Below are 19,342 nucleotides of genomic sequence, written 5' to 3'. Positions count from 1 at the left end.
CACTCACCACCCTCACTCACCACCCCCTCACCACCCACACTCACCACCACCCCACCACACACTCACCACCCTCACTCACCACCCACTCACCACCCACACTCACCACCCTCACTCACCACCACCCCACCACACACTCACCACCCTCACTCACCACCCACTCACCACCCACACTCACTACCCACACTCACCACCACCCCACCACACACTCACCACCCTCACTCACCACCCACTCACCACCCTCACTCACCACCCACACTCACCACCCACACTCACCCCTCACTCACCCCTCACTCACCACCCACACTCACCACCCACACTCACCCCTCACTCACCACCCCCCACTAACCCCACCACTCACCCCTCACTCACCACCCCACACACACTCACCCACCACTCACCACCCTCACTCACCACCCCCTCACCACCCACACTCACCACTCACCACCCACACTCACCACCCACTCACCCACCACTCACCACCCACCACTCACCACCCACACTCACCACTCACCACCCACCACCCACCTGCTCCATATAGACCATCAGAGCTTCACGTGAATTCTCCCATTCGTGAGGTAGCTCAGTCTCGTGTGGGAACTTATCACAGCCCAGCTCCATGGTTACCTCCAGGCAGTTCGTGTGCAGGTAGCTGAAGTCTGCCATGCCTGGCTCACACACAGAGGGCACGGGTTGTCTGTAGGAGGCACGTGTTGTCTGTAGGGGGCACGTGTTGTCTGTAGGGGGCACGTGCTGTGAGTAGTAGTGAGTAGGGTAGACAGGTAGCTGAAGTCTGCCATGCTTGGGTCACACACGGAGGGCACGGGTTGTCTGTAGGAGGGCACGGGTTGTCTGTAGGGGGCACGTGCTGTGAGTAGTAGTGAGTAGGGTAGACAGGTAGCTGAAGTCTGCCATGCCTGGCTCACACACAGGGGGCACGTGTTGTCTGTAGGAGGGCACGGGTTGTCTGTAGGAGGGCACGTGTTGTCTGTAGGGGGCACGGGTTGTCTGTAGGAGGGCACGGGTTGTCTGGAGGGGGCACGTGTTGTCTGTAGGAGGGCACGGGTTGTCTGTAGGAGGGCACGGGTTGTCTGTAGAGGGCACGGGTTGTCTGTAGGGGGCACGTGTTGTCTGTAGGGGGCACGGGTTGTCTGTAGGAGGGCACGGGTTGTCTGTAGGGGGCACGTGTTGTCTGTAGGGGGCACGTGTTGTCTGTAGGGGGCACGTGTTGTCTGTAGGGGGCACGTGTTGTTTGTAAGAGGGCACGGGTTGTCTGTAGGGGGCACGTGTTGTCTGTAGGGGGCACGGGTTGTCTGTAGTAGTGAGTTGGGTAGACAGGTAGCTGAAGTCTGCCATGCTTGGGTCACACACAGAGGGCACGGGTTGTCTGTGGGGGGCACGTGTTGTCTGTAAGAGGCACGTGTTGTCTGTAAGAGGCACGTGTTGCCTGTAGTAGTGAGTTGGGTAAACAGGTAGCTGAAGTCTGCCATGCCTGGCTCACACACAGAGGGCACGGGTTGTCTGTAGGAGGGCACGTGTTGTCTGTAGGGGGCACGTGCTGTGAGTAGTAGTGAGTAGGGTAGACTGGTAGCTGAAGTCTGCCATGCCTGGGTCACACACGGAGGGCACGGGTTGTCTGTAGGAGGGCACGTGTTGTCTGTAGGGGGCACGGGTTGTCTGTAGGAGGGCACGGGTTGTCTGTAGGAGGGCACGGGTTGTCTGTAGGAGGGCACGGGTTGTCTGTAGGAGGGCACGTGTTGTCTGTAGGAGGGCACGGGTTGTCTGTAAGAGGGCACGGGTTGCCTGTAGGAGAGCACGTGTTGTCTGTAGGAGGCACGTGTTGTCTGTAGGGGGCACGGGTTGTCTGTAGGGGGCACGTGTTGTGAGTAGTAGTGAGTTGGGTAGACAGGTAGCTGAAGTCTGCCATGCCTGTGTCACACACGGAGGGCACGTGTTGTCTGTAGGAGGCACGTGTTGTCTGTAAGAGGGCACGGGTTGTCTGTAGGAGGGCACGGGTTGTCTGTAGGGGGCACATGTTGTCTGTAGTAGTGAGTAGGGTAGATAGGTAGCTGAAGTCTGCCATGCCTGGCTCACACACAGAGGGCACGGGTTGTCTGTAGGGGGCACGTGTTGTCTGTAGGGGGCACGGGTTGTCTGTAGGGGGCACGTGTTGTCTGTAGTAGTGAGTTGGGTAGACAGGTAGCTCAAGTCGGCCATGCCTGGCTCACACACAGAGGGCACGGGTTGTCTGTAGGAGGGCACGTGTTGTCTGTAGGGGGCACGTGTTGTCTGTAGGAGGGCACGTGTTGCCTGTAGGGGGCACGTGTTGTCTGTAGGAGGGCACGTGTTGTCTGTAGGAGGCACGGGTTGTCTGTAGGGGGCACGGGTTGTCTGTAGGAGGGCACGGGTTGTTTGTAGGGGGCACGTGTTGTCTGTAGGAGGGCACGTGTTGTCTGTAGGGGGCACGTGTTGTCTGTAGGGGGCACGTCTTGTCTGTAGGGGGCACGTGTTGTCTGTAGGGGGCACGGGTTGTCTGTAGGAGGCACGTGTTGTCTGTAGGGGGCACGGGTTGTCTGTAGGAGGCACGTGTTGTCTGTAGGAGGGCACGTGTTGTCTGTAGGAGGGCACGGGTTGTCTGTAGGAGGGCACGGGTTGTCTGTAGGGGGCACGTGTTGTCTGTAAGAGGCACGTGTTGTCTGTAGGGGGCACGTGTTGTCTGTAGGGGGCACGTGTTGTCTGTAAGAGGCACGTGTTGTCTGTAGGGGGCACGTGTTGTCTGTAGGGGGCACGTGTTGTCTGTAGGGGGCACGGGTTGCCTTAGAAGGGCACGTGTTGTCTGTAGAAGGGCACGTGTTGTCTGTAGGGGCACGTGTTGTCTGTAGGGGGCACGTGTTGTCTGTAGGGGGGCACGTGTTGTCTGTAGGGGGCACGTGTTGTCTGTAGGGGGGCACGTGTTGTCTGTAGGGGGGCACGTGTTGTCTTTAGGGGGGCACGTGTTGTCTGTAGGGGGCACGGGTTGTCTGTAGTAGTGAGTTGGGTAGTGAGTGTATGAGTGAGTGACTGAGTGAGTGACAGAGTGACTGAGTGACTGAGTGACTGACTGAGTGAGTGACTGAGTGTATGACTGAGTGAGTGACTGAGTGAGTGAGTGATTGTATCAGTGAGTGAGTGTATGAGTAACTGAGTGACTGAGTGAGTGACAGAGTGACTGAGTGAGTGACTGAGTGTATGACTGAGTGACTGAGTGAGTGACTTAGTGAGTGAGTGACTTAGTGAGTGACTGAGTGAGTGACTGAGTGAGTGACTTAGTGAGTGACTGAGTGACTGAGTGAGTGACTTAGTGAGTGACTGAGTGAGTGACTGAGTGACTGAGTGAGTGACTTAGTGAGTGACTGAGTGAGTGACTGAGTGACTGAGTGAGTGACTTAGTGAGTGACTGAGTGTGTGACTTAGTGAGTGAGTGACTGAGTGAGTGACTGAGTGACTGAGTGAGTGAGTGACTGAGTGACTGACTGAGTGACTGAGTGAGTGACTGAGTGACTGAGTGAGTGAGTGAGTGACTGAGTGAGTGACTGAGTGAGTGTCTTAGTGAGTGACAGAGTGACTGACTTACTGACTGAGTGAGTGACTGAGTGAGTGACTGAGTGACTGAGTGAGTGAGTGAGTGTATGAGTGAGTGACTGAGTGTATGACTGAGTGAGTGACTGAGTGAGTGAGTGACTGAGTGAGTGAGTGAGTGACTGAGTGACTGAGTGAGTGACTTAGTGAGTGACTGAGTGAGTGAGTGACTTAGTGAGTGACTGACTGACTGAGTGAGTGACTGAGTGAGTGACTGAGTGAGTGACAGAGTGAGTGTATCAGTGACTGAGTGAGTGAGTGTATGAGTAACTGAGTGACTGAGTGAGTGACTGAGTGAGTGTATGACTGAGTGACTGAGTGAGTGACTGAGTGACTGAGTGACTGAGTGAGTGACTGAGTGACTGAGTGAGTGACTGAGTGAGTGAGTGAGTGACTGAGTGAGTGACTGAGTGAGTAACTGAGTGTATGAGTGAGTGACTGAATGAGTGAGTGTGTGAGTGACTGAGTGTATGACTGAGTGACTGAGTGAGTGTATGAGTGAGTGACTGAGTGAGTGACTGAGTGAGTGACTGAGTGACTGAGTGAGTGACTGAGTGAGTGAGTGAGTGACTGAGTGAGTGACTGAGTGAGTAACTGAGTGTATGAGTGAGTGACTGAATGAGTGAGTGTGTGAGTGACTGAGTGTATGACTGAGTGACTGAGTGAGTGTATGAGTGAGTGACTGAGTGAGTGACTGAGTGACTGACTGACTGACTGAGTGACTGAGTGAGTGACTTAGTGAGTGACTGACTGAGTGGCTGAGTGAGTGACTGAGTGAGTGACTGACTGAGTGAGTGACTGACTGACTGACTGAGAGACTGAGTGAGTGACTGACTGAGTGACTTAGTGAGTGACTGAGTGACTGAGTGAGTGAGTGTATGAGTGAGTGAGTGTATGAGTAACTGAGTGACTGACTGACTGAGTGACTTAGTGAGTGACTGAGTGAGTGACTGACTGACTGAGTGAGTGACTGAGTGAGTGACTGACTGAGTGACTGACTGACTGAGTGACTGAGTGAGTGACTGGCTGAGTGACTTAGTGAGTGACTGAGTGACTGAGTGAGTGACTGACTGAGTGAGTGTATGAGTGAGTGACTGAGTGAGTGAGTGACTGAGTGACTTAGTGAGTGACTGACTGAGTGAGTGACTGAGTGAGTGACTTAGTGACAGAGTGAGTGAGTGACTGAGTGACTTATTGAGTGAGTGACTGAGTGAGTGACTTACTGAGTGAGTGACTGAGTGAGTGAGTGACTGAGTGAGTGACTGAGTGAGTGACTGAGTGACTTAGTGAGTGACTCACTGCCAGCCACGGTGTGCCAGGCTGCTCCGTTCACGACGCTTCCCTCCTTGGTGAAGTCGTCTGAGTGAGTGACTGAGTGAGTGACTGACTGAGTGACTGAGTGACTGAGTGAGTGACTGATTGACTGAGTGAGTGACTGAGTGAGTGACTGAGTGAGTGACTTAGTGAGTGACTGACTGACTGAGTGAGTGACTGAGTGACTGAGTGAGTGTATGAGTGAGTGAGTGACTTATTGAGTGAGTGACTGAGTGAGTGACTGAGTGAGTGAGTGTGTGAGTGAGTGTATGACTGAGTGACTGAGTGTGTGTATGAGTGACTGAGTGAGTGACTGAGTGTATGACGGACTGAGTGAGCGACTGAGTGAGTGACTGAGTGAGTGACTGACTGAGTGAGTGACTGAGTGAGTGACTTAGTGAGTGACTGAGTGAGTGACTTAGTGAGTGACTCACTGCCGGCCACGGTGTGCCAGGCTGCTCCGTTCACGACGCTTCCCTCCTTGGTGAAGTCGTCTGAGTGACTGACTGAGTGACTGAGTGAGTGAGTGACTGAGTGAGTGAGTGACTGAGTGAGTGAGTGACTTAGTGAGTGACTTAGTGAGTGACTCACTGCCGGCCACGGTGTGCCAGGCTGCTCCGTTCACGACGCTTCCCTCCTTGGTGAAGTCGTCTGAGTGAGTGACTGAGTGAGTGACTGAGTGAGTGACTGAGTGACTGAGTGAGTGAGTGACTGAGTGACTGAGTGACTGAGTGAGTGAGTGACTGAGTGACTGAGTGAGTGACTGAGTGACTGAGTGACTGAGTGACTGAGTGAGTGACTGAGTGACTGAGTGAGTGAGTGATTGACTGAGTGAGTGACTGAGTGAGTAACTTAGTGAGTGACTGAGTGAGTGACTTAGTGAGTGACTCACTGCCGGCCACGGTGTGCCAGGCTGCTCCGTTCACGACGCTTCCCTCCTTGGTGAAGTCGTCTGAGTGAGTGACTGAGTGAGTGACTGAGTGAGTGAGTGACTGAGTGAGTGACTGAGTGAGTGAGTGAGTGACTGAGTGACTGAGTGTGTGTATGAGTGACTGAGTGACTGAGTGAGTAACTGAGTGAGTGACTGAGTGAGTGACTGAGTGACTGAGTGAGTGACTGAGTGAGTGACTGAGTGAGTGACTTAGTGAGTGACTCACTGCCGGCCACGGTGTGCCAGGCTGCTCCGTTCACGACGCTTCCCTCCTTGGTGAAGTCGTCTGAGTGAGTGACTGAGTGAGTGACTGAGTGAGTGACTGAGTGACTGAGTGAGTGACTGAGTGAGTGACTGAGTGACTGAGTGAGTGAGTGACTGAGTGAGTGACTGAGTGAGTGACTGAGTGACTGAGTGAGTGACTGAGTGAGTGACTGAGTGAGTGACTGAGTGAGCGACTTAGTGAGTGAGTGACTGAGTGAGTGACTGAGTGAGTGAGTGAGTGAGTGAGTGAGTGACTGAGTGAATGACTGAGTGACTGAGTGAGTGACTGAGTGAGTGACTGACTGAGTGACTGAGTGAGTGAGTGTGTGAGTGAGTGTATGACTGAGTGACTGAGTGAGTGTATGACTGAGTGACTGAGTGTGTGTATGAGTGACTGAGTCACTGAGTGAGTGTATGAGTGACTGAGTGACTGAGTGAGTGACTGAGTGAGTGACTGAGTGAGTGACTTAGTGAGTGACTCACTGCCGGCCACGGTGTGCCAGGCTGCTCCGTTCACGACGCTTCCCTCCTTGGTGAAGTCGTCTGAGTGAGTGACTGAGTGAGTGACTGAGTGAGTGACTGAGTGAGTGTATGAGTGAGTGAGTGACTTATTGAGTGAGTGACTGAGTGAGTGACTGAGTGAGTGACTTAGTGAGTGACTGAGTGAGTGACTGAGTGAGTGACTGAGTGAGTGACTTAGTGACTGAGTGAGTGACTGAGTGACTGAGTGAATGACTGAGTGACTGAGTGAGTGACTGAGTGAGTGACTGAGTGACTGAGTGAGTGACTGAGTGAGTGACTGAGTGAGTGACTTATTGAGTGAGTGACTTAGTGAGTGACTCACTGCCGGCCACGGTGTGCCAGGCTGCTCCGTTCACGACGCTTCCCTCCTTGGTGAAGTCGTCTGAGTGAGTGACTGAGTGAGTGACTGAGTGAGTGACTGAGTGAGTGTATGAGTGAGTGAGTGACTTATTGAGTGAGTGACTGAGTGAGTGACTGAGTGAGTGACTTAGTGAGTGACTGAGTGAGTGACTGAGTGAGTGACTGAGTGAGTGACTTAGTGACTGAGTGAGTGACTGAGTGACTGAGTGAATGACTGAGTGACTGAGTGAGTGACTGAGTGAGTGACTGAGTGACTGAGTGAGTGACTGAGTGAGTGACTGAGTGAGTGACTTATTGAGTGAGTGACTTAGTGAGTGACTGACTGAGTGACTGAGTGAGTGAGTGTGTGAGTGAGTGTATGACTGAGTGACTGAGTGTGTGTATGAGTGACTGAGTGAGTGACTGAGTGTATGACTGACTGAGTGAGTGACTGAGTGAGTGACTGAGTGACTGACTGAGTGAGTGACTGAGTGAATGACTGAGTGAGTGACTTAGTGAGTGACTCACTGCCGGCCACGGTGTGCCAGGCTGCTCCGTTCACGACGCTTCCCTCCTTGGTGAAGTCGTCTGAGTGAGTGACTGAGTGAGTGACTGAGTGAGTGACTGACTGACTGAGTGAGTGACTGAGTGAGTGACTGAGTGAGTGACTGAGTGAGTGACTGAGTGAGTGACTGAGTGACTGAGTGAGTGACTGAGTGAGTGACTGAGTGAGTGACTTAGTGAGTGACTCACTGCCGGCCACGGTGTGCCAGGCTGCTCCGTTCACGACGCTTCCCTCCTTGGTGAAGTCGTCTGAGTGACAAACTCGGCGCCCCGACACCGCCATCGTGCGGTGGGTGGAGGCAAACGCGAATGCCAACCAGCGGAACACCTGGTGGGTGGGTTAGTGGGTGGGTGGGTGGGTTAGTGGGTGGGTGAGTGAGTGGGTGGGTGGGTGAGTGAGTGGGTGGGTGAGTGAGTGGGTGGGTGAGTGAGTGCGTGGGTGGGTTAGTGGGTGGGTGGGTTAGTGGGTGGGTGAGTGGGTAGGTGAGTGAGTGGGTGAGTGAGTGGGTGGGTGGGTGAGTGGGTGGGTGGGTGAGTTAGTGGGTGGTTGAGTGAATGAGTGAGTTAGTGAGTGAGTTAGTGAGTTGGTGGGTGAGTTAGTGGGTGGATGGGTGAGTGTGTGGGTGAGTTAGTGGGTGGGTGAATGGGTGGGTGGGTGAGTTAGTGAGTGGGTGGGTGAGTTAGTGGGTGGGTGAGTTAGTGGGTGCGTGAGTGGTTGGGTGACTGCGTGGGTGGGTGAGTTAGTGGGTGGGTGGGTGAGTTAGTGGGTGGGTGGATGGGTGAGTTAGTGGGTGGGTGAGTTAGTGGGTGGGTGAGTTAGTGGGTGGGTTAGATAGTGGGTGAGTTAGTGGGTGGGTGAGTTAGTGGGTGGGTGATTTAGTTAGTGGGTTGGGGGGGTGAGTTAGTGGGTGTGTGGGTGAGTGAGTCGGTGAGTTAGTGAGTGAGTGAGTGAGTGGGGAGGTGAGTGGGTGAGTGAGTGAATTAGTGAGTTAGTGGGTGAGTTAGTGAGTTGGTGGGTGAGTTAGTGGGTGGATGGGTGACTGTGTGGTTGAGTTAGTGGGTGGGTGAATGGGTGGGTGTGTGAGTTAGTGGTTGGGTAGGTGAGTGAGTGCATGGGTGGGTGAGTGAGTCGATGAGTGAGTGGGTGGGTGAGTGGGTGAGTGGGTGGGTGGGTGAGTGAGTGGGTGAGTGGGTGAGTGCGTGGGTGGGTGAGTTAGTGGGTGGGTGAGTGAGTGGGTGAGTTAGTGAGTGAATGAGTGGGTGAGTTAGTGGGTGGGTGAGTGAATGAGTGAGTTAGTGGGTGAGTTAGTGAGTTGGTGGGTGGGTTAGTGGGTGGGTGGGTTAGTGGATGGGTGAGTGAGTGCGTGGGTGGGTTAGTGGGTGGGTGGGTTAGTGAGTCAGTGAGTTAGTGAGTGAGTGAGTGGGTGAGTGAGTGGGTGGGTGAGTGGGTGAGTGGGTGGGTGGGTGAGTGAGTGGGTGAGTGGGTGAGTGGGTGGGTGGGTGAGTTAGTGGGTGGGTGAGTGAGTGGGTGAGTTAGTGAGTGAATGAGTGGGTGAGTTAGTGGGTGGGTGAGTGAATGAGTGAGTTAGTGGGTGAGTTAGTGAGTTGGTGGGTGAGTTAGTGGGTGGATGGGTGAGTGTGTGGGTGAGTTAGTGGGTGGGTGAATGGGTGGGTGTGTGAGTTAGTGGTTGGGTAGGTGAGTGAGTGGGTGAGTTAGTGAGTGGGTGGGTGAGTTAGTGGGTGGGTGAGTGGTTGGGTGACTGCGTGGGTGGGTGAGTAAGTGGGTGGGTGGGTGAGTTAGTGGGTGGGTTAGATAGTGGGTGGGTGAGTTAGTGGGTGGGTGAGTTAGTGGGTGGGTGATTTAGTTAGTGGGTTGGGGGGTGAGTTAGTGGGTGTGTGGGTGGGTAGGTGGGTGAGTGGGTGAGTTAGTGGGTGAGTAAGTGGGTGAGTGAGTGGGTGAGTTAGTGGGTGGGTGGGTGAGTTAGTGGGTGGGTGATTTTTTTAGTGGGTGGGGAGGGTGAGTTAGTGGGTGGGTGAGTTAGTGGGTTGGTTAGTTTGTGGGTGAGTGAGTGGGTGGGTGAGTTAGTGGGTGGGTGGGTGAGTTAGTGGGTGGGTGATTTAGTTAGTGGGTGGGGGGGTGAGTTAGTGGGTGGGTGAGTTAGTGCGTGGGTGGGTGAGTGGGTGGGGGGTGAGTTAGTGGGTGAGTTAGTGGGTGGGTGAGTGACTTAGTGGGTGAGTAAGTGGGTGAGTAAGTGAGTGAGTGAGTGAGTTAGTGGGTGGGTGGGTGAGTTAGTGGGTGGGTGAGTTAGTGGGTGGGTGGGAGAGTGAGTGGCTGAGTGAGTGGCTGAGTGAGTGGCTGAGTGAGTGAGTGTATGAGTGAGTGGCTGAGTGAGTGGCTGAGTGAGTGAGTGAGTGGCTGAGTGAGTGGCTGAGTGGGTGAGTGAGTGGGTGAGTGGGTGGGTGAGTGGGTGAGTGGGTGGGTGAGTGAGTGAGTGGATGAGTGGGTGAGTGAGTGAGTGAGTGGGTGAGTAAGTGAGTGGCTGAGTGAGTGGCTGAGTGTGTAGGTGAGTGGCTGAGTGAGTGAGTGAGTGGCTGAGTGAGTGAGTGGCTGAGTGTGTAAGTGAGTGGCTGAGTGAGTGGCTGAGTGAGTGGCTGAGTGAGTGAGTGGCTGAGTGAGTGGCTGAGTGAGTGAGTGAGTGGCTGAGTGTGCAAGTGAGTGGCTGAGTGAGTGAGTGGCTGAGTGAGTGAGTGGCTGAGTGAGTGAGTGAGTGGCTGAGTGTGTGAGTGAGTGAGTGGCTGAGTGAGTGGCTGAGTGAGTGAGTGTGTGAGTGAGTGAGTGGCTGAGAGAGTGAGTGAGTGGGTGAGTGAGTGGCTGAGTGAGTGAGTGGCTGAGTGATTGAGTGGCTGAGTGAATGAGTGGCTGAGTGAGTGAGTGGCTGAGTGAGTGAGTGGCTGAGTGAGTGAGTGGCTGAGTGAGTGAGTGAGTGGCTGAGTCAGTGAGTGGGTGGCTGAGTGAGTGGCTGAGTGAGTGGCTAAGTGGCTGAGTGAGTGAGTGGCTGAGTGAGTGGCTGAGTGAGTGAGTGAGTGGCTGAGTGAGTGAGTGGCTGAGTGAGTGATTGGCTGAGTGAGTGAGTGAGTGGCTGAGTGAGTGGCTGAGTGAGTGAGTGGCTGAGTGAGTGAGTGGCTGAGTGACTGAGTGAGTGTATGAGTGAGTGGCTGAGTGAGTGGCTGAGTGGGTGAGTGGCTGAGTGAGTGGGTGAGTGAGTGGCTGAGTGAGTGACTGAGTGAGTGAGTGGCTGAGTGAGTGTATGAGTGAGTGGCTGAGTGAGTGGCTGAGTGGGTGAGTGGCTGAGTGAGTGGGTGAGTGAGTGGCTGAGTGAGTGGCTGAGTGAGTGAGTGAGTGGCTGAGTGTGCGAGTGAGTGGCTGAGTGAGTGAGTGGTTGAGTGGGTGAGTGGCTGAGTGAGTGGGTGAGTGAGTGGCTGAGTGAGTGGCTGAGTGAGTGAGTGGCTGAGTGTGTGAGTGAGTGAGTGGGTGAGTGAGTGGCTGAGTGAGTGAGTAGCTGAGTGAGTGAGTGGCTGAGTGAGTGACTGACTGAGTGACTGACTTACTGACTGAGTGAGTGACTGACTGAGTGACTGAGTGAGTGACTGAGTGACTGACTGAGTGAGTGAGTGTATGAGTGAGTGAGTGTATGAGTGAGTGACTGAGTGAGTGTATGAGTGAGTGAGTGAGTGTATGAGTGAGTGAGTGACTGAGTGAGTGACTGACTTACTGAGTGAGTGACTGAGTGAGTAACCCATCACCTGCTCGTCCGGTGTGGGAGAGAACTCGCGAGCCTTCCAGAAGGAGCGTGCCATGTCGTAGGGGAAGGTGGCTACGAGTTCACCACCGTGCAAGTTGCCGCTCAGCACGAAGTCGAATTTCTCCATCCACAAGATGAGGGCACGGGTCTCAGACGCCACCTGTGGTGGTGGTGGAGGTGGTGGTGGTGGTGGAGGTGGTGAGGGTGGTGGAGGTGGTGAGGGTGGTGATGGTGGTGGTGGTGGAGGTGGTGGTGGTGGTGGTGGTGGAGGTGGTGAGGGTGGTGATGGTGGTGGTGGTGGAGGTGGTGGTGGTGGTGGTGGTGGGGGTGGTGGTGGGGGTGGTGGTGGGGGTGGTGGTGGGGGTGGTGGTGGTGGGGGTGGTGGTGGTGGGGGTGGTGGTGGTGGTGGTGGTGGGGGTGGTGGTGGGGGTGGTGGTGGGGGTGGTGGTGGGGGTGGGGGTGGTGGTGATGGTGGTGGTGGGGGTGGAGGTGGTGGTGATGGTGAAGGTAGTGATGATGGTGATGATGGTGAAGGTAGTGGTGATGGTGGTGAAGGTAGTGATGATGGTGGTGAGGGTGGGAGTGGTGGTGAGGGTGGGAGTGGGGGTGGTGGTGGTGGTGGTGGTGAGGGTGGTGGTGGTGGAGGTGGTGGTGGTGGTGAGGGTGGTGGTGGTGAGGGTGGTGGTGGGGGTGGTGGTGGTGGTGGTGGTGGGGGTGGTGGTGGGGGTGGTGGGGGTGGTGGTGGTGGGGGTGGTGGTGGTGAGAGAGACAAAGGCGGTCGGGCGTGGTGGTGGTGTCAGCCACAGTGCCTGGAGCCTTCACAGACGCTGCTGATACTGAAACTCGCCCATGCACTTGCCTCTAAAGCCCTGCTAGAGGCTACCTGGGGGAGCTTATGTGAGTCTGTGGGTCTCTGTGTGAGTCTGTCGGTCTCTGTGTGAGTCTCTGTGTGAGTCTGTCGGTCTCTGTGTGAGTCTGTGGGTCTCTGTGTGAGTCTCTGTGTGAGTCTGTGGGTCTCTGTGTGAGTCTGTGGGTCTCTGTGTGGGTCTCTGTGTGAGTCTGTGGGTCTCTGAGTCTCTGTGTGAATCTGTGGGTCTCTGTGTGGGTCTGTGGGTCTCTGTGTGGGTCTCCGTGTGAGTCTGTGGGTCTCTGAGTCTCTGTGTGAATCTGTGGGTCTCTGTATGGGTCTCTGTCTGAGCCTGTGGCTCTCTGTCTGAGGCTCTGTGTGAGTCTGAGGCTCTCTGTGTGAGTCTGTGGGTCTCTGTATGGGTCTCTGTGTGAGTCTGTGGGTCTCTGTGTGAGTCTGTGGGTCTCTGTGTGAGTCTCTGTGTGAGTCTGTGGGTCTCTGTGTGAGTCTGTGGGTCTCTGTGTGTGAGTCTGTGGGTCTCTGTGTGTGAGTCTGTGGGTCTCTGTGTGTGAGTCTGTGGGTCTCTGTGTGGGTCTCTGTGTGTGAGTCTATGGGTCTCTGTGTGAGTCTCTGTGTGATTCTGTGGGTCTCTGTGTGTGAGTCTATGGGTCTCTGTGTGAGTCTCTGTGTGAGTCTGTGGGTCTCTGTGTGTGAGTCTATGGGTCTCTGTGTGGGTCTCTGTGTGTGAGTCGATGGGTCTCTGTGTGGGTCTGTGGCTCTCTGTGTGGGTCTATGGGTCTCTGTGTGGGTCTATGGGTCTCTGTGTGCGTTTGTGGCTCTCTGTGTGGGTCTCTGTGTGGATCTGTGGGTCTCTGTCTGAGTCTCTGTGTGAATCTGTGGGTCTCTGTGTGGGTCTGTGGGTCTCTGTGTGGGTCTCCGTGTGAGTCTGTGGGTCTCTGAGTCTCTGTGTGAATCTGTGGGTCTCTGTATGGGTCTCTGTCTGAGCCTGTGGCTCTCTGTCTGAGGCTCTGTGTGAGTCTGAGGCTCTCTGTGTGAGTCTGTGGGTCTCTGTATGGGTCTCTGTGTGAGTCTGTGGGTCTCTGTGTGGGTCTGTGGGTCTCTGTGTGGGTCTCTGTGTGAGTCTGTGGGTCTCTGTATGGGTCTCTGTGTAAGTCTGTGGGTCTCTGTGTGAGTCTGTGGGTCTCTGTGTGAGTCTGTGGGTCTCTGTGTAAGTCTGTGGGTCTCTGTGTGAGTCTGTGGGTCTCTGTGTGAGTCTGTGGGTCTCTGTTTGGGTCTGTGGGTCTCTGTGTGAGTCTGTGGGTCTCTGTGTGAGTCTGTGGGTCTCTGTTTGGGTCTGTGGGTCTCTGTGTGAGTCTATGGGTCTCTATGTGGCTCTCTGTGTGGGTATATGGGTCTCTGAGTCTCCGTGTGAGTCTCTGTGTGAGTCTGTGTGAGTCTCTGTGTGAGTCCGTGGGTCTCTATGTGGCTCTCTGTGTGGGTCTATGGGTCTCTGAGTCTCCGTGTGAGTCTGTGAGTCTCTGTGTGAGTCTGTGGGTCTCTCTGTGTGAGTCTGTGGGTCTCTCTGTGTGAGTCTGTGGCTCTCTGTGTGAGTCTGTGGCTCTCTGTGTGAGTCCGTGGGTCTCTGTCTGAGTCTCTGTGTGGATCTGTGGCTCTCTGTGTGAATCTGTGGGTCTCTGAGTCTCTGTGTGAGTCTGTGGGTCTCTGTGTGAGTCTGTGGCTCTCTGTGTGAGTATATGGGTCTCTGTGTGAGTCTGTGGGTCTCTGTGTGAGTCTGTGGCTCTCTGTGTGGGTCTATGGGTCTCTGAGTCTCCGTGTGAGTCCGTGGGTCTCCGTGTGAGTCTGTGGCTCTCTGTGTGGGTCTATGGGTCTCTGTGTGAGTCTGTGGGTCTCTGAGTCTCTGTGTGCATCTGTGGGTCTCCGTGTGAGTCTGTGGCTCTCTGTGTGGGTCTATGGGTCTCTGTGTGAGTCTGTGGGTCTCTGAGTCTCTGTGTGCATCTGTGGGTCTCCGTGTGAGTCTGTGGCTCTCTGTGTGGGTCTATGGGTCTCTGTGTGAGTCTGTGGGTCTCTGAGTCTCTGTGTGCATCTGTGGGTCTCCGTGTGAGTCTGTGGCTCTCTGTGTGAGTCTGTGGCTCTCTGTGTGGGTCTATGGGTCTCTGAGTCTCCGTGTGAGTCCGTGGGTCTCCGTGTGAGTCTGTGGCTCTCTGTGTGGGTCTATGGGTCTCTGTGTGAGTCTGTGGGTCTCTGAGTCTCTGTGTGAGTCTGTGGGTCTCTGTGTGAGTCTGTGGGTCTCCGTGTGAGTCTGTGGGTCTCTCTGTGTGAGTCCGTGGGTCACTGTCTGAGTCTCTGTGTGGGTCTCTGTGTGGCTCTCTCTGAGTCTCCGTGTGAGTCTGTGGGTCTCCGTGTGAGTCTGTGGGTCGCTGTGTGAGTCTGTGGGTCTCCGTGTGAGTCTGTGGGTCTCTGTGTGGCTCTCTCTGAGTCTCCGTGTGAGTCTGTGGGTCTCTGTGTGAGTCTGTGGGTCTCCGTGTGAGTCTGTGGGTCTCCGTGTGAGTCTGTGGGTCTCTGTGTGAGTCTGTGGGTCTCCGTGTGAGTCTGTGGGTCTCCGTGTGGGTCTATGGGTCTCTGTGTGAGTCTGTGGCTCTCCGTGTGAGTCTGTGGCTCTCCGTGTGGGTCTATGGGTCTCTGAGTCTCCGTGTGAGTCCGTGGGTCTCTGTGTGAGTCTGTGGCTCTCCGTGTGAGTCTGTGGCTCTCCGTGTGGGTCTATGGGTCTCTGAGTCTCCGTGTGAGTCCGTGGGTCTCTGTGTGAGTCTGTGGCTCTCCGTGTGGGTCTATGGGTCTCTGAGTCTCCGTGTGAGTCCGTGGCTCTCTGTGTGGGTCTGTGGGTCTCTGTGTGAGTCTCTGTGTGAGTCTGTGGGTCTCTCTGTGTGAGTCTGTGGCTCTCTGTGTGAGTCTGTGGGTCTCTCTGTGTGAGTCTGTGGGTCTCTATTTGAGTCTCTGTGTGAGTCTGTGGGTCTCTGTGTGAGTCTGTGGTCTCCGTGTGAGTCTGCGGCTCTCTGTGTGGGTCTGTGGGTCTCCGTGTGAGTCTGTGGGTCTCTGTGTGAGTCTGTGGCTCTCCGTGTGAGTCTGCGGCTCTCCGTGTGGGTCTATGGGTCTCTGAGTCTCCGTGTGAGTCCCTGGGTCTGCCAACTCACCCGTGCCTCGGGCTGGTAGTACCACTCAGGCACCGGGATGTGATGGTTGGGCACCCTCTGTGCGCCGGACTCACGCTCCATCGACTCCCACAGGACCGAGTTGAGATCTGGGAAGTTGTGGTTGATGTCGATGCCATCGTTGGTCCACCGACCCAGGGACCAGCCGGACAACTCAGAACCCTGGGGAGGCATGGGTGGTGGTGGTGGTGGTAGGGGGTGAGTGTGGTGGTGGTGGTGGTAGGGGGTGAGTGTGGGGGTGGTGGTGGTGGTGGTAGGGGGTGAGTGTGGTGGTTGAGGGGGTGGTGGTGGTGGTGGGGGTGGTGGAGTTGGTGGCGGTGGTGGGGGTGGTGGTGGTGGTAGGGGGTGAGTGTGGTGGTGGTGGTGGTGATTGTGGGGGGTGGTGGAGGTGGTGGTGGTTGAGGGGGTGGTGGTGGTAGGGGGTGAGTGTGGTGGTGGTGGTAGGGGGTGAGTGTGGTGGTGGTGGTGGTGGAAGAGGTGGAGGTGGTGATAGAGGTGGTGGTGTTAGTGGTGGACGTGGTGGAGGTGGTAGTGGTGGGGGTGGACGTGTTAGCGGTGGTGGTGTTAGTGGTGGACGTGGTGGTGTTAGTGGTGGTGGTGTTAGTGGTAGATGTTGTGGAGGTGTTAGTGGTGGACGTGGTGGCGGTGGTGGAGGTGTTAGTGGTGGACGTGGTGGTGGTGTTAGTGGTGGACGTGGCGGTGGAGGCGGTGGTGGAGGTGTTAGTGGTGAACATGGTGGACGTGGTGGTGGAGGTGTTAGTGGTGGTGTTAGTGGTGAACATGGTGGTGGTGGAGGTGTTAGTGGTGGACATGATGGTGAAGGTGGTGGTGGAGGTGTTAGTGGTGGTGGAGGTGTTAGTGGTGGAGGTGTTAGTGGTGGTGTTAGTGGTGGAGGTGTTAGTGGTGGAGGTGTTAGTGGTGGTGGTGGTGTTAGTGGTGGAGGTGTTAGTGGTGGACGAGGTGGTGGAGGTGTTAGTTGTGGAGGTGTTAGTGGTGGACATGGTGGTGGTGGAGGTGTTAGTGGTGGACGAGGTGGTGGAGGTGTTAGTTGTGGAGGTGATAGTGGTGGACATGGTGGAGGTGGTGGTGTTAGTGGTGGAGGTGTTAGTGGTGGAGGTGGTGGTGTTAGTGGTGAACATGGTGGACGTGGTGGTGGTGGAGGTGTTAGTGGTGAACATGGTGGTGGTGGTGTTAGTGGTGGAGGTGGTGGAGGTGTTAGTGGTGAACATGGTGGACGTGGTGGTGGTGGAGGTGTTAGTGGTGGACATGGTGGAGGTGGTGTTAGTGGTGGAGGTGTTAGTGGTGGAGGTGTTAGTGGTGGACATGGTGGAGGTGGTGGAGGTGTTAGTGGTGGAGGTGTTAGTGGTGGAGGTGTTAGTGGTGGACATGGTGGAGGTGTTAGTGGTGGACATGGTGGAGGTGTTAGTGGTGGAGGTGTTAGTGGTGGACATGGTGGAGGTGTTAGTGGTGGAGGTGTTAGTGGTGGAGGTGTTAGTGGTGGACATGGTGGAGGTGTTAGTGGTGGACATGGTGTTAGTGGTGGACATGGTGGAGGTGGTGGAGGTGTTAGTGGTGGACATGGTGGAGGTGTTAGTGGTGGAGGTGTTAGTGGTGGACGCGGCGGCGGTGGAGGTGGCGGCTGCGGCCGAGTGACTCCTCCGCCGACTCAACCCATGCCCCCACAAACTCGACCCACCGTTCCCAACGACGTTCCCCGAACGTCGCCTGAACGTCGCCACCACCACCACCACCACCCCGCGACCGCTGTGAGGCCTTCGGCTAGCCGAGGCCCGGGGCCTAGCTACGGGACTCTGAGGATGTCGGAGCTATTCGGTACTCCGTCAGGCAAGCGGCTAGGCGAGTTCAGTCCACGCCGAGGCTGTGAGGCCTACGCTAGCTAAGGTCCGGGGCCTAGCTACGGGACTCTTGAGGATATCGGAGCTATTCGGTACTCCGTGAGGCTGCGGCTAGGCGAGTCCAGTTCACACCGAGGCTGTGAGGCCTTCGGATGGCCAAGGCCCGGGCCTAGCTACGGGACCCTGAGGAGGCCTGGGGCCTAGCTACGGGAGCCTGAGGAGGCCCGGGCCTAGCTACGGGATCCTGAGGATGTCGGAGCCATTCGGTACTCCGTGAGGCTGCGGCTTGGTGAGTTCAGTCCACACCGAGGCTGTGAGGCCTACGCTAGCCAAGGCCCGGGGCCTAGCTACGGGAGCCTGAGGAGGCCCGGGGCCTAGCTACGGGAGCCTGAGGATGTCGGAGCTATTCGGTACTCCGTCAGGCAAGCGGCTAGGCGAGTCCAGACCACGCCGAGGCTGTGAGGCCTTCGGATGGCTAAGGCCCGGGGCCTAGCTACGGGACCCTGAGGAGGCCGGGGCCTAGCTACGGGAGCCTGAGGATGTCGGAGCTATTCGGTACTCCGTCAGGCAAGCGGCTAGGCGAGTCCAGTCCACACCGAAACTGTGAGGCCTTCGGCTAGCCGAGGCCCGGGGCCTAGCTACGGGACTCTGAGGAGGCCCGGGGCCTAGCTACGGGAGCCTGAGGATGTCGGAGCTATTCGGTACTCCGTGAGGCTGCGGCTAGGCGAGTTCAGTCCACACCGAGGCTGTGAGGCCTTCGGATGGCTAAGGCCCGGGGCCTAGCTACGGGACCCTGAGGAGGCCCGGGGCCTTGCTACGGGACCCTGAGGATGTCGGAGCCATTCGGTACTCCGTCAGGCAAGCGGCTAGGCGAGTTCAGTCCACGCCGAGGCTGTGAGGCCTACGCTAGCTAAGGCCCGGGGCCTAGCTACGGGACCCTGAGGATATCGGAGCTATTAGCTACTCCGTGAGGCTGTGGCTAGGCGAGTCCAGTTCACACCGAGGCTGTGAGGCCTTCGGATGGCCAAGGCCCGGGCCTAGCTACGGGACCCTGAGGAGGCCTGGGGCCTAGCTACGGGAGCCTGAGGAGGCCCGGGCCTAGCTACGGGATCCTGAGGATGTCGGAGCTATTCGGTACTCCGTCAGGCAAGCGGCTAGGCGAGTTCAGTCAACGCCTAGGCTGTGAGGCCTACGCTAGCTAAGGCCCGGGGCCTAGCTACGGGGCCCTGAGGATGTCGGAGCTATTAGCTACTACGTCAGGCAAGCGGCTAGGCGAGTCCAGTCCACACCGAGGCTGTGAGGCCTACGCTAGCCAAGGCCCGGGGCCTAGCTACGGGACCCTGAGGAGGCCCGGGGCCTAGCTACGGGAGCCTGAGGATGTCGGAGCTATTCGGTACTCCGTCAGGCAAGCGGCTAGGCGAGTTCAGTCCACGCCGAGGCTGTGAGGCCTACGCTAGCTAAGGCCCGGGGCCTAGCTACGGGACCCTGAGGATATCGGAGCTATTAGCTACTCCTTGAGGCTGTGGCTAGGCGAGTCCAGTCCACACCGAGGCTGTGAGGCCTACGCTAGCCAAGGCCCGGGGCCTAGCTACGGGACCCTGAGGAGGCCCGGGGCCTAGCTACGGGAGCCTGAGGATGTCGGAGCTATTCGGTACTCCGTCAGGCAAGCGGCTAGGCGAGTTCAGTCCACGCCGAGGCTGTGAGGCCTACGCTAGCTAAGGCCCGGGGCCTAGCTACGGGACCCTGAGGATATCGGAGCTATTAGCTACTCCTTGAGGCTGTGGCTAGGCGAGTCCAGTCCACACCGAGGCTGTGAGGCCTACGCTAGCCAAGGCCCGGGGCCTAGCTACGGGACCCTGAGGAGGCCCGGGGCCTAGCTACGGGAGCCTGAGGATGTCGGAGCTATTCGGTACTCCGTCAGGCAAGCGGCTAGGCGAGTTCAGGCCACGCCGAGGCTGTGAGGCCTACGCTAGCTAAGGCCCGGGGCCTAGCTACGGGAGCCTGAGGATATCGGAGCTATTAGCTACTCCTTGAGGCTGTGGCTAGGCGAGTCCAGTCCA

At 56.5% G+C, this 19,342-nt stretch overlaps 1 protein-coding gene across 2 annotated transcripts in view; it reads right to left on the bottom strand.

Moving 5' to 3' along the window:
* The window catches only part of LOC116957717 (uncharacterized), an 86,011-nt gene that overhangs the window by 14,260 nt on the left and 52,409 nt on the right, over positions 1-19,342 (bottom strand). The window contains exons 10-13 of one of the 2 annotated variants that reach the window (XM_032980038.2): positions 15,409-15,588; positions 11,354-11,512; positions 7,739-7,877; positions 526-665 (exon numbers count right to left, since the gene is read on the bottom strand). In XM_032980038.2, the coding sequence (XP_032835929.2) occupies positions 526-665; positions 7,739-7,877; positions 11,354-11,512; positions 15,409-15,588 (618 nt within the window). Of the gene's footprint in view, positions 1-525; positions 666-1,594; positions 2,083-7,738; positions 7,878-11,353; positions 11,513-15,408; positions 15,589-19,342 lie in introns of those variants that run through there. The other variant, XM_076057537.1, reaches the window with a different exon arrangement.

Source organism: Petromyzon marinus, chromosome 83 (assembly GCF_048934315.1).
Source record: "Petromyzon marinus isolate PM22_M1 ecotype Great Lakes invasive population chromosome 83, UKy_Petmar_22M1.pri1.0, whole genome shotgun sequence".
Taxonomy (NCBI): domain Eukaryota; kingdom Metazoa; phylum Chordata; class Hyperoartia; order Petromyzontiformes; family Petromyzontidae; genus Petromyzon; species Petromyzon marinus.
This window is presented reverse-complemented; position numbering and strand designations above follow the sequence as displayed.